Genomic DNA, 14,376 nt, shown 5'->3' on the forward strand with positions numbered 1-14,376 from the left:
CTACCTCTGTGTTTGGCCTGTTTCCAAGGTGCCGCTGTTACACTCCTGTATTTCTAAAACTTGTGCTGTGTATGCTGTGTGTTGTGTGTGCGTTACCTCCAGCTGTCTCCATGTGTGTGTCAGGTTGTGCATCCTGTGGTGGAAGTTGCTGGGTAGTTCAACGCCGCTCCTCTTCAGAGACTCGGCTCGGCCCAGCAGGCCGGCCTTCCTGCTCTCCATCATCATCAGCTCGGCGTGGCTGCTCTGGAGACAGACGACAGGACAGACAGTCGTCACATGCGTGCGCCTCGACTCACAGGGGGGTCCTTTAATGCTTTTTGAGACAACTGGTTTGACAGCTGTACGTCTATGAGGCTCTCTGGTGACATTCTGTCAGAGCACCACCCCAGCCTCTATGAAAACAGGCTGTTTGAGGTTTACACACCTGTTAACACACCCACACTGACTGGCTCACAGGATTATTGGCCTCCTGTCCTCCACTGACAGACCACATACACAGTCACAACCAGAAATACCTGCTTTACAAACATTTAATGCACGCTGGGGGCAGAGCAGTGTGTTCTTCAACAAATGCAGTTCCACTTTCCTTCCTTCATGGACCATTCATCTGCTTTTATTAGGTACAGTACAGAGCTGACAGAGAATGGGGGGACAGACAGACCCAAAGACACGGAGACTGATCTCAACCAGCGTTCATGCTGCACAAGGTGGCCGACGGAACCGATTTTACCCTTTCACTGACTGTGGACAAATCTGAGACGCATGATTTGTAAAAAAAAGCTAATGCTCAGTGTGCCTGCTGATTAAGTAGCTAACTATCGAGTAAAAGGCAAAGGTCTGCTGCACGTTCCACGTTGAGCACAGTATTTAAAGTCTCCCAGTGCCGCTGGTTTAAATGACACTCAGTATCAGTCGTGTGCTTTGTACATACATCCTGGACTGGATGAACTGCTGCTGGGGAACATAATCCAGGCAGTAATGATGTTTCCTCCAAACGGATCTGACAAAGCAGACAAGAGCGTCTGTGCATATTTTGTGATCTACATGGTGGAGTTTAAGTTTCCACAGATGTTCTGATACATTTGGATTTTTCAACTTGACTCTGGATCCCCACTGTAACAGCTGCCGTCCTCCACAGAGGAGGAAGTGTGGAGTAGTTGACTCAAAAGATAGATTTTCATTGGAGCGTTCCTTTGACTGGTCTTCCAAACAGGAGCAGATCACTTTATTGTTGTTGTTTGCAGCACATCTCATGATGAAATGTTCGAGGCAGTCGCAGGAGTTTTCACTCACTGCTTCACCTGCTTTGACCACATTAAAGGTGAAACTGTCGCACCTCTGAAGCTCCACAGACGTGCAGGAATCAAACACAGCGGCACTCCACGGCAGGGTCCTTTATGGAGAGATGCTTAAAGAATAAAGCTCCATATGTAGCACCAAGTGTTGCTGAATATTTTCCTCCCTTCTGGTTTACGCTGTCTGAGCGCTGTGTTCGGGATGCGAAGGAGCTGCAGAACAGTTTTCTATTTCTGAATCAAAGGCTACTGTTTAGGCAAATGTGCAGAGACCCCTTTACATTTAATATCATGTTTTAGGTGCAGCTTGCTACATGGAGCTCCCTCCTGGAATATCACCATTTACTGCATACAGACAAACTTTAGCTTTTGGACTCCTGGCCATAATTAAAAGTGTCAACTGCCTGGTTTCAGGTTTGCCTTGTTTCTTCGCTAACTGACCAAGGCTTCACAAGAAGCAGCAGTTTGATAATGAGTCTGAACTGACACTTTGCTTCCCATCGTGTTTATGTTAGGGGATATCTGCTGGAGTGTGGGCTGATTTTGAGCTGACAGAAGCTGTAGCAGCTGCTCTGCAAAAGGTTAATGATTTTCAGGACAACTGAAGAAACATGCTGACGAAACGGAACTTGCTGACTCTGTAAGTAAACTTGCAACAACCTGAACAGCTGCGTCACTCTGATCTGTGCTCATTTCTGTGTTCCAGCTACCTACAAAGGTCCGACCAGTCGCTTCTCCTTTTGGAACCACTGAAACAAACCAGAGATGTCTGGAGCAGGGCCATGACAGCAGATCCACACGGGGAGTGTTAAACATCTTTAGCTGCTTTAAATGTACTATTTTATGTTTTACAGTGTGATATTAACCAGGATGAAGAGGCACATTCTCACAGCACACATATAAAGACAAACTACGCTTTACCAACTACGTAAGCCCAACAAGGAGCTGAACCAGTGTTCTGTTGTAACTTGTATTTTGTTTTAATGTAGTGTTTCTGTTTTATTAATTTAAAAGAACATGGATGCTCTGCCCCAATCTCCTCGACCTACAGAAATAAATTCTGCATTCAAACTGTTTTTCATTTTTGTGTCTTCCCTGCCTTCAGTCTGTCCCTCTTCCCAGTTGTTGTGCAATATTTCTCTGCTGCCTTTGTCGTCTCTGGTTCGTTTCTTTCCTCATCCTTTCATCTGTTGCTGTTTCCTGTTCAACCCTTCCCTTTCCTCCCTGAGACACAGTTCTTTTCCTCCTGTCCTTCCTCTTTACAACAGTTCAGCTCAGCCTTTCAGTTTCTGTCCTTCTCTCTCCACCGTCTTTCTCCATCTCTTTTTTATTTTGTGAATCACTTCATGTTTTGTTGCTGTTTCTCCTTTTGTCCTTGTCTATTCATTTTATCGTTTGTGCCTCAACTCTTCTCCATCTTTATTTTCTGTACTGTCATGCTCCCTCAGCCCTCCTCGTGTTTGCTTAATTTGTCCATCTTTTCCTGCATCACGTTCATCAGTCTCCTCTCTCTCTTCCCTCTTTTCAGCTGTTAGTGTAACTCTGCTTCTATGCTTCCATCTTTTTTGCTTAATTTCCCTCCTCCTCCTCTCTTTTCTCTTCCTCCTCTTTTCATTTTCTGCATCGATAGCTACTTGATTCTACTTTTCCCTTGTCGTTTATCATTACAGCCCAGCCCCATTTGAATATTTAAATGTCTCTTCTTTGACTGTGTGTGTGAAGATGTGCCTGCATATGTGTGTGTGTGTACGTATTTTTGCTGTGCTGTCATCAGAGGGGCGGCGGCCATTTTTCAACGTCGCCGATTCTGATGGAGATGCTATCGCTTGGCGCTTCACGGCCATCCATCCCCTTCACTTAGCTAATAGCCACGCCGTGAGAACGAAGGATCGACAGCAAAAAGGAGACGAGTGGAAGGTAAATATGTCGCCGTCACACTCATCTAACAGTCAGGAAATTATACGATTTATCCGCTGATGGCAAATATTGATTTAAAAAGGGGAAAAGGAACTGGTGGGGAGGAGGAGAGGGGGGCTGTGTTGTTGTTGTTGTTTGTTTGAAGGATGCCACTGATCCAAAGTCAAAGGAAAGAGGGAGAGGGGGGAATGGGAGATAGACACGCCGATTAAAATGCATGAGATCCGAACTTTGAGATAAGTGCTGAGAGAGGGATCTTGGAGAAGTGGGAGGGTGGAGGGGAGAAGGGTGGAGGTGGGGGGATGCATGGATGGCTAGCTGTGATGTATTCATGCCTCCAGTCAATCTCCATGCACGGATGGACTGAGATACACAGGCCTGAGGACAGAGAGCGAGAGAAGGAAGAGAAAAAGACAGGAAGAGAGGCGGAAACTGCGTCTGAGGGAGAATGAGGAATAGATGGAGGGAGTGACGGAAGGAGGACCGGCTGCTTGGGTGCGACTGACACCATGTCCACACTGAGACAAAGCCACTGTGAAGTCTTATGTGGACAAACATGTCGGCACCACCCACCACTACTCAACACCTCACCCAGCAGCGTGACCATTGAAAGGTTGAGAAAGATTCTACTTTGTGAACTCTACTGAGGCACCAGGAGCTGAAGGGGAAACACACGCCCGGGCAGAACAGGGCCAACAGGAGAAACCAGCAGCACAACCAGGAGCTGAGGATGTAAACGACGTGGGTAATGGCAAAGAGACCGTCTGCCTCTCTGAAGCTGAAGACCAACTGAACACGGTGCAGTGTGGGTCACGTGTCTGCCCCTGTTGATTTTATATGGGAGAAAACCTGCTAAACATTAATAAAACATTCTAAGTTAATGCAAATTTAGGAAAAAACAACAGTGACAAGCCACGAAATTTAAGATACGTTCGCATCACAGCTGTTTCCCTCCAAGTAACTGAGATCTGATCTTTCCACAGAAGTGTGAACAACCAATTGCTACAGGTTGTTGACTTACAGCAAAGGCAGTGTTGGAAAAGACTGTTACTACAGCCTCTGAAGCATTATCTGGAAAACAGCCATTAACACAGGGAGCCAGAGGTTTTCAGGGTTTCATCCTATAGCAGGGGAATGATCCACAAACACCTCCAGGCTGTGGAGAAGGAAACAACAAGACGGCCGGCTTCACACGATGAACGGCGGCACAGTGCACAGACTAAAAGCAAAACAACCTACAGGTGCAACACAACTGCAACAGCGTTCATTACATGTGACACACAAGTGTGTTTGGCTGCTGGATTACACCAGTCACACTAATAACAACAGGAGAAGTGGAGGTGACCCCAAAGCTTTGCTGCAACAGCTCAGTATTAGCAGGGAAAGGAAAGGTCCATGTTTGGAGACTCAGCCAGCTCAGCTTTTATTTAATTAGGACATGCCTCTCCTGTTCTTCCTTCTGCCTTCAACTTCAGTGTTCACAGCCACTGTGACCTCTGACCTTTCACCTCTGCTCTCCTAGAAATGTGATAATTGACAAACTCTTCTTGTGCTCCTGAGGTCGTTCAAGGTTTCTGTGGATCAGAGCATCAGCTCAGGGTCTGGACACAAAACAGAAAACCTCATTTGTGACTAATTTAAACTAACTAGTTGTTGCTTCACTACAATATGGTGGATCTCCAAAAACTGCTCACACGAACTTCATTCCTCAGCAGAGTGAACAAACTAATAATAATCACCTTTATTTGGCCAAGTATGTTACACACAAGACGTTTGTTCCCGGTACAGAACCGAGGCAGCCATCTGTGATGTAAAGGAAATAAAACAGCATGAACATACTGATGGTCACTTTACGGAGTACGTTATACACACAGAGAGCCGAGGGTAGCTGTCCGCCGCCATCTCACACTGATGGCGGCGCTGTCCCTGCTCTGGCCACCGGGGCCAACTTGGGGTTCAGCGTCTCGCCCAAGGACACGCCGAAGTGTGGACTGCAGGCGCCGCGAGTCAAACACTTAACCTTCCGGTCGGGAGACCCTGAGCCAGACCCTGCGTCCCTGAGCCACACCAGGTCTTGGCCTTGGAGGCTACCGCTTGGTCAGTACAAGTACAAAATGCAGTTTATGAGGAATCAAGATTGTACTTATATTGAGTAAAAGCCCAAATCTGTGAAACTGTGATGGATGTTTTTCACATAAGGTGAAAGTACGAGCAAGTCATCAGTCAATTCATTAAAAATAAACAAAATATTAGTTGACAATGACAATAGTTGTTGGCTGCAGGTTCAAGTAAATAAATAAAATCTTCCTGGAACATTTTTTATGACTGAAAGTATGATGCCTGTATAACTTTATATCCTAGATTTATCCATAATTTGCATCACCTGTTTTCCAAAAATCCAAATGAAAACTAACTTTACACTCTGAATATGTTATTAGATTATAACCTAAAATACAACAACACAAAACTATAAAATACAACACTGTTTATGACATTACTCGCCAAGTTCTTACTGAGACTAGTGTGAGAATATTATTTATTTCACAAAGAGAAGAAACACCTACGATATCAATATAGCAGAGATAAATAAACATGTTAGTTGTAATATATGTAATCATATGATCAAAAGGAAGGTGAGGAAACAGAAAAACACCAGCGCTTCCAAAAACACAGAAAGAAACGCTTAAAGGCTGGGCATAACAGATGAGAGGTAAAGAGGGGGAGAGGGGGAGAAAATCAACAAGCAATCATAAGTTTAATTTGGTCTCCATATTAATGAGCACGGAGCTGAAATGTCAGCAAAAATGCAGTCATACATGAAAAGCATTTAATGCATTTTGAACATTAGTTTCCTTCTCTCTTCTCGCAGATTCATCTTATCCACCAAATGACAGAAGTTTGTCGGAGGCTGCGTAACGGAACGATTTTGTCATTGCTGCAACTAAAGTTCGGGGGAAGTGATAAAGACGTATCTTCATCCTCCTCCTCCTCCTCATCATCATCTCTCTGCTCCTCCTCTGTCTTTGTCTCCATCCTCTTCCGCACTCTTCTCTCCTCATCCTCAGAAAATAGCTCCTTTCCCAGTGTGAACCTATCAGTGGTGGACTGTACTGCAGCAACCTGAGTTATGTTAAATGCCAACTTTCCTGTAAACCCTTAATCTTAATTTATTAACTTATCATTTAACTGTAAAGTACACCTCCGAGTACTGAGGATACTACTACCGGTTCCCAGACTAACACTACTGCAGCTCGTAGTAATAATGCAGTATATTATTAACTGTATTACAGTTTCCCCCCATTTAGCTCCTTCTCCACCTTCACTTCATTCTTTCTCTTCTTGCTAAACAAAGTGTGTGTGCAGGAGATACACAAGAAAAAACTGTACTCTTGTGTGTCTGTGCATGTGTGTGAGAAGCTCAGTGTCTCCAGTTGAGATGGATGTTCCACCGGCTCTGAAAGAGCAGGAAGTGGTTTTCTGACACCCCATTTATACTGGCAGACACTTCAGCCCGTGTGTGTGTGTGTGTGTGTGTGTGTGTGTGTGAGTACAGCCACAGCAGCACCTCTTCCCTCCCTATACTCACAATAATTACAATAACCACTACTATATATTATGCTTCGTTGTTTTTCAAACACACGTCAGTGACATGTTTATGTTTCCGTGTCTGTTTTTATGTCAGCACTTACAAGCTCTTGTACGTTACAGTTATTTCATTCAATCTTTTAAGACAATGTTCACTTGTTTGAAACAAACATTCGGTTTTTATTAACTATGCATTTCTATACATAAATTCTCTCTTGTATGTGTAATAATTCGGCGTACTTCTGCTTTTGAAGTGTGACGATAGTGTCATAGTAAACTACGGTAACCCTTTAGGTCTGATTTCTGTTTCGCTGAGAGGGTCTGAAAGTTTCTCTTTCACCAAATGAAAACCCTTCTGTTTGGACAAAAAAGATGGGAGAAAAAATTAAAGAGACTTTCTCTCTTTCCAGACGAGGCAGCAACAAAAGGTCCGGCAACACGTTTTAATTGTCACCATGGAAACCAGATGAATGAGCTGTTTGACTGGCCGGTAAAGACGGCTCGCCATTCAGCCTCGCAGCGAGTCACGTGTGAGCCTGTGTGTGTGTGTAGCTGGGAGGTCATTAGTACAAAGCAAGTAGGGTGAAATTTCTACCAGGCTGGTAAGATGGAGGGAAACTAAAACAAGAAGAGAGAGAGAGACCGAGTGCAACATAACAGAAAGCTGGACGAATCCCACATCTGTCCGTTAACAAACCCCCTCGGCTCTTTATGGAGTTTTTATTTCACCTGAAAATGACAGTTCTACTGATGCAGTCTGTGATGTACTCACACGATTGGATCACATCATAAAAGTACACACTAGTATTGTTATTATGATGTTATTAGTCTGTGTGTTCAGCTGACGTGGTGATTCGGTGTTGTGGTCACATATGAGTTCAGTTAAAAAGCATATGTTACCTTTGGTCATTATGCTTCTAGGTCACGTGGTCGTGGTACCACCCAGAGACAGCAAACAGTGAAGGTGCTCTTTGTCCTGTGAATGTCTACATGTAGTTTTGATGTGAACATCACCAAAGTCCTGTTTACTGTGTTTTTATAAACGCCATCGCTTTTATAAAAGCAGCCACCGAGCAGCAACAACACAGTAAAGTAAGAACTTGGTGGCAGAGCGTGGTTCCAGTGGTTCCAGTGGTTCCAGTGGTTCCGGCAGCACGTCACCCATGGTCCTGACTTAGAAACCTCAAAAACCACAGTGTTATTTTGGTGACCCCCTAATTTCTTATAGCCAAAACTACACTTGGAAATATCAACATTTAAAGTGTGAACCTGAGTGGATGTACTAAACCCTGAGATTCCAAAGGTCCAGTGCCAATTTTAGCTCCAGTATGGATACAGCATTAGGTATGTCATCAGCATGTTGGCTGTTCACTCCAATGCTTTTATTGTTTTTTAAATTGTATTTATTTATTGAAATCAGTGAAGCATAATGAAGACTGTGGCTTCTGGGAGCTGCTAACAGGGCTTCATACTGTTCATCTGATTATAGTTTTTGCTCCTAATCTTCATTACAGGACCAAAATATAGAATGAAGAAATTAATAAGGAAAACATCATCAACTGACTTTGATTTCACTGAATAATGTCCAAAAATCAATTATTACTGACAAAACAGCATATTTTCCGAGATTTTCTTTGTTTGTTCTATAATCATGAGACAAATAAAGAGAGAGAGAAGAAGAAAGTGTCGGCAGTGAGGGGGCTGAATCAGTCAGGCTGTGGGATGCCAAGTGACCTTTGACCCCCTAAGAACCCTGGGAATTCTCTCACGGAAAGAAGACACAGACAGAGAGTGAGTCCGAAAAACTCTATCAAAATACACACACACACACACACACACACACAATAGTGTAATTCAATAGGAACATATTCTGCCCATGTGTGCTGGACTCCTGTGGATTCACTGACTCACTGCTGAAAGTCTGTCCAACACAACACACTTGGTTATTTGTGTTCTTTCTGTCAGTGTGCGCATCACTTCATGTCGTTTGGCTGTTTGCACATCTGTGCTCTTTAAGCTCTGAGAAGTGAGGACAGTGTGACGGACCCTGACGTCTCCATAGGGCTGTTTGGGGGATTTCGCTTTAAACTCAGTTAACAGTTGTAGTTTGGTGTCCATGGGAGTCCTCACGAGTATAGAGTGTGGTGCTGAGCCCATAGGAAGCTGAGATGGATCACACCATGTTTTTACTGAGAGATGTTTGTCTTTCCTCTTTACTTTCAGATCAGAAGGTAAACAAACAAACAAATAAAAACACAGGTCATAACCAGGCCATAAATCTCATAATTTGAAGGGCCGGGCCATTTGGCCTTCGACTTTGTGCATGTTCAGAGGGCACAAAGGCTGATGATATGAATGTGTACGTAGCTTGGAACATACATTTTATGTTTAAAATAAAGTGCTGATGCTTTTAGGACGGTTAAGATGCAGAGACAGCACAGTAACTGTGCACCTTTATTATAACTTGGATAGTAAATGGTGCTATCTGTGCACATTTAGACTGGAAGGCAAACTAAGCTCTTGTTGCTCTGCTGATGCCTCCTGAGATCACAGGGCAGAAGAATTGTGGATGGATTCAGGAGAAAACAGAGGAAAGGGCGTCAGATTTCTGTTAATTATTCATGATGACAGAATGACCTGCATCACTTCTAGCACAGTGAAAACTACAAATAAATGCATCAAAGCTGTTTATTAAGGTTTTCACTTGGTTGTCAGTATTAGTGCTTCTTTAGCATGTGCAGTATTTCAAATAGCAGAGAAAACACGGTACAGTTCAACACTACATGTAAGGTTTTGCAGCTTACAGCCAGAGCCATGTGTTACACCTTTCGATCTGCACCTTCCCAGGTCTCAGCCCAGTTGAACACCTATGGGGGATGTTGGAGCGACGCGTTAGACACCATCATCAAAACACCACATGAGGGAACATCTGCTGGAAGGTGTTCGTCCCTTCAGGAGGGTTCAGAGACCTGGAGAGTCAGTGCCAAGGTGGAGCTGTTCTGGTGGCACGTGGTGGCACCTCACTGGGACTCTCTGTGTTGGACTGTCCTGTCATCTGATACCAGGAAGTAACTGCTATGGGCGGCTCTGAGTCATGACAGCCTTGTAAACCGTGAGATAACTGCCTACGGACTATGTGGACCCGTCGCAGGCTCCACGACAGCTGTGACTCAGCTGACTCTATACACTTTAAATGACAGTTAAGGACAGTGCACAGGATATTACAAGAATGAAGCCACTCTATGGGAACTGACAGCAGATCTCCAGAGCCCAGACCGAGTGCTACACCCCCAACAGTCTTCTCCTCGCTCCACACTCCCACCCCTCCTGCCTCCACTCCACCACAGGGACGGTGTAATCGCATGGCTCTGTGTGTGTGAGCGTGTGTGCCCAGCAAACCGATCATGTCGCCTAAATGACAGACCATCTTTATTCTAATGAAGAAGGTGCCAAGGTCAAATGGAGAGCAGGGTGATGAATGGTGAACACATACACACTAACACACACCCGCATACATCATGTGGCTCACACGCCATGTGCCAGAGCCCGCTCCCCATATTCTGTGTTTCATGTTCACACACACACATTTAAAAGGAGGGTGGTGTTTTCCCCTTGAGGTGGCATTAAACATTATTCTCACGACACACACTTAAACAATCCGTCACTGGAAATAAAATCAGTTTGCAGGTAGAACACAAACTGCAGTGTGTGTGTGTTTGTGTGTTCCTCTGTGATCTGCACTCTGAATATTTTAAGACAAACTGCCGCCAAAGCTCAATAAAGTTTATTTTTGAACTGAACTTTTTTTCCCGCTCAGCTACAGATGGCGACGTCGCTGTGGAAACTCAGCCCAGCCGCACGGCCGCGTGCAGACTGGAGCGCTGAGGTGTCTGTTTACAGGAATATCATTACGGAGCACGGATTTGCTAAGCTGTAACTGTAAAGTTTAATAGCAAACCTTTTAAGTCAGTAAAGTAAAAGTAAGTGAAATCAGTGAATGAGAGAGTGAAGAATATTGATGACAAAGTGGAACAGCTAACATTAAACCTGTAGAAACTGTACTTAACTACTAAAACAGTTTGTAGAGAAAGGTGCAGCCCTGCTGCCTGATGTCCGAGAGCTGGCTTCACGGCTGGACTCAGTTGATCTGTGCTGCCTTTTAAACACATGTATTCAACATTTGCTTTAATTGCATCCATTTCTAAATCCAGGAATCATGTTTTGGCAGAAAAGTTTTAAAATAAAAGTCAGACTGGTTTGAGCTGTGCTGCCACTGACTGTTTCAGTCTTTGCTCGTTGCTTTGGAGGGAAACTCTGCGAACACGCTCACAGCCAACCTTGGCCTGACATTGGCTCAACACTCGACGTCAAGTTACTTTTATTTCAGTATGAGATTCCTGCTCGTTTCTGAGTGCGTTAGTGTCAGGTTTCAGTCAGACAACGTTCCTGGGAAGCTGAGGGAGTCTCAAGAGAAAAGAGATACAGAGAGAGAGATGGAGAGGGAGAGAGGGGGAAAGTTGGCAAGATGCTGCTGAGTCGTGTCTCTTTGTTCTAAAGCAGATATATCCCCGACTTTATCAAGACTGACAGAACAAACGCACAGGAAACAGCCTCCCACAGGACACAAAATCCACACTCACACACTCACACACGCATGAAATAGGCGGTGAACACACAAAGACACAGAGGTCTGAAAATGTGAACACACAAACACGCAAGGACATTTGAAAAAGTGCAGAGATACACATGAATGTAAACACACACAGAGGAGGGGAGAAATGAACACAAGGATATGAAACACACGTGCACACATGTTGTGTGTGTGTGTACAGTTTGAGAGCACAAAAAATGCACAGTGGTTTGTCAACATACAGTACGTACATAATGCTTAAACACATGTAAATGTACAAACACAACAGTGGACAAGACACATAAACACACATTTCATGGCACAGGACAACACATGAGAATGTACTTCTGTGGACAAGTGCACATGCACGCTCACAACCACAGAAAACAGAATCTATCCAAGGTCCAGTCTTATTCTAAAACAAAGTGAAGAGAAACTGAAGGCGGTGAAGACCAACTGCTGATGAACTGTCATCAAATATATATATAAAACTATAACTATAAAAAATATAAAACCTCTTTCTGATGAAGCTGAGCTAACAGTGCTGAGCTAACAGTGCTGAGCTAACAGTGATGAGCTAACAGTGCTGAGCTAACAGTGCTGCTCTCCGGACAGCAGGGGAGCTACTACCTTACTACTGAACTATCAAGAGGCGCAGAGTTCTGCACCGCCACAAATTTTAAACGCAGCACGTACAACATAAGTCAGAAAACAAGGAAAAGCACCATGGGCTCTTTAAAGAAAGTGTTTTCTGCTGTGAACATGTCCGTGTGCAAGTGGGCGTTCAAGGGGTATGATGAACAGGAACATTACACACAAAATGACTTGTCATAGAACTTTCACACTCTTGAGGCCAGAGCCTTCCTGTAAACGGAGGACAGATGAACACACCCGACGGCCTCCTGTCCTCGTGTCACACTGGACTAAACACCAGGAAACAGAAGAGTAAACACAGGTTGTTTCATCGCTGCTCTGGTGGCGAGCTTTGGTAAAGTAACTCTGTAATCTGGCTTTTAATTTGTGCTTCACATGTCAAATGTCATGTGACTGTTTATCGCCTGGAAATGCTCCATATCCCCACAGGTCTGATCTCAGTGCCATTTCTCTAGAATCAGGGTGAGTTCACATTTCTTCTTCCATCCAAACCTTCCCTGTGGTTTGTGTAAATCCCATCTGTGCTATTTTTGTGCCTGCTCTTTTATTTATTACTTACTGTAAATTACATCTGGAGCAGAATGCATCACGTCGCAAACTGGAAAAACTGATGCAATCTGCCCCACAGTGACTTGTGTGTGTTTTCAGTTAATATCATGTGTTCCAGTTATAGATCTCTTCTAATGAAATCACCTCATGTGAGATCAGCTTCATGGGCCCTCACATCGACACGACAGCAGCCTGGGACAACAACCGTCCTGTGGCGAGAACAGTTTTCTCATCTGAATGCGACTAAGCAGCATCTGTTTAGTAACAGCCAGATTAACAAAAGTGGGATTCTGGAAAGTACAGGGTGACGTGTCTCCACAGCCCCAGTGAAAATCTTTGCATGCACACAAACCGTGAAGACACACGCAAATCAAAGAAAAACTGAGTGAGAGACTGAAAATATATGAAGGAAAAACACACTCAGTGTAACACACACAGTCCCAGAGGACTTCAGCTCTCTGCATATAACAAGCAGTGACAAACGACAAAACGCACCATCAGGACATTTGACCCAGGAAGCGACTGACTCAACACATCCCGTCTGACACACACACACACACACACTGTACACACCGCAGACTCGCACGAGGCAGCGGCAGAGCTCTGCAGGTCTCCTGAGAGAAGAACAGGGAATATCAGTCTACAAAGAGAGACAGACGTGCGAGTGTGTGAGAGACAGAGAGATTTTCCTGAGCTGCAGGAAGTTTCTTCTGTAGGATAAGAAGAGATTTTTGCTGTTTCAAAGCGTCTTTTTAATGGCAGAAGACAGACTGTTCCCTCTCTCCTTCTCCCGTCTCACTTTCTGACGATTCTCTTCTGTCGGATGCTTTAAACATACAAAGGTCACACGGTTCTGTATCAGATTACAGCAGGATAATTGATCCTTTTAGTTACTAATTGATTCTTTAGCTTCTCTTCCATCTTCCTTCCTTCCTTCCAGCAGTTTCTCTGGTATTTTTCTATTTGTTTGTTATCCTTTCCTTATTTCCTTCCTCCTTTCTGATTTATTCCTTCCTAACCCTGTTGCTATTTTGAACCGATTCATTTCCTCTTTCTTTCTGTTTTTCCACCAGTCCTTTCCTCTTTCCTTCCTTATTCCTACCCCTCCTTCACTCTTTTCTTCCACTGTGTTTTTGGTTAATTTCAATGGTCTATTTCTTTCCATTCCTTGTTTTATCCCTCTCTCTTTTCCTCTACTCCTCCATCTCTTCTCTACCTTCCTTATTCTTCTGTCCTTCCTTTTACTGTCCAGTCTTTTTAATCCTTCATTCATTCCTTCTTTCCCCCGTTGTCCTTCCTTCATTCCCTTTTGCCATCCATTATTACTACCATATCTTTTCAACCGTCATTCCATCTTTCATTTCTCTTCTGTTTTCACTCTTTTTTGTCCCCTTCCCTCTTTTCCTCTTTCCTCCCTCCTAGGTATGACAGCGAGAAGGCTGAAGGTGTTTGCAGTAAAAATGACTTTTCTTCTTTCTTCCAATAATTTATTCATGTTTTCCGTCCTGTTCCTCTCTCTCTCTGTGGATGGAGGGAGGTTGGGAGCGTTAGCAGCACAGCGAGGACTGCAGCAACAATTACATGTGAAATTAGCCTCGCCTCATAGCCTGCAGTGTAATTCCAGCCCTCTGAGGCGTGGCAAAGTCATCTGTCTCTAATTAAAGATTCTCTCTCTCTGCTTCCCTCATCTCTCTCTTCCTCTCTCTCTCAGGTTGACATTCATCTTTCTTCATCCTTCTCTCTCTC

At 44.1% G+C, this 14,376-nt stretch overlaps 1 protein-coding gene across 2 annotated transcripts in view; it reads right to left on the minus strand.

Annotated features, from left to right (window-relative positions):
- akap6 (A kinase (PRKA) anchor protein 6) overlaps nucleotides 1–14,376 on the minus strand; it is an 82,609-nt gene that overhangs the window by 47,592 nt on the left and 20,641 nt on the right. For both annotated transcript variants that reach the window (XM_020611528.1, XM_020611527.1), the window contains exon 3: nucleotides 97–243. In XM_020611528.1, coding sequence (XP_020467184.1) covers nucleotides 97–243 — 147 coding nt within the window. The remainder of the gene's footprint in view (nucleotides 1–96; nucleotides 244–14,376) is intronic.

This window comes from Monopterus albus, unplaced genomic scaffold (assembly GCF_001952655.1).
Source record: "Monopterus albus unplaced genomic scaffold, M_albus_1.0 scaffold115.1, whole genome shotgun sequence".
NCBI lineage: Eukaryota > Metazoa > Chordata > Actinopteri > Synbranchiformes > Synbranchidae > Monopterus > Monopterus albus.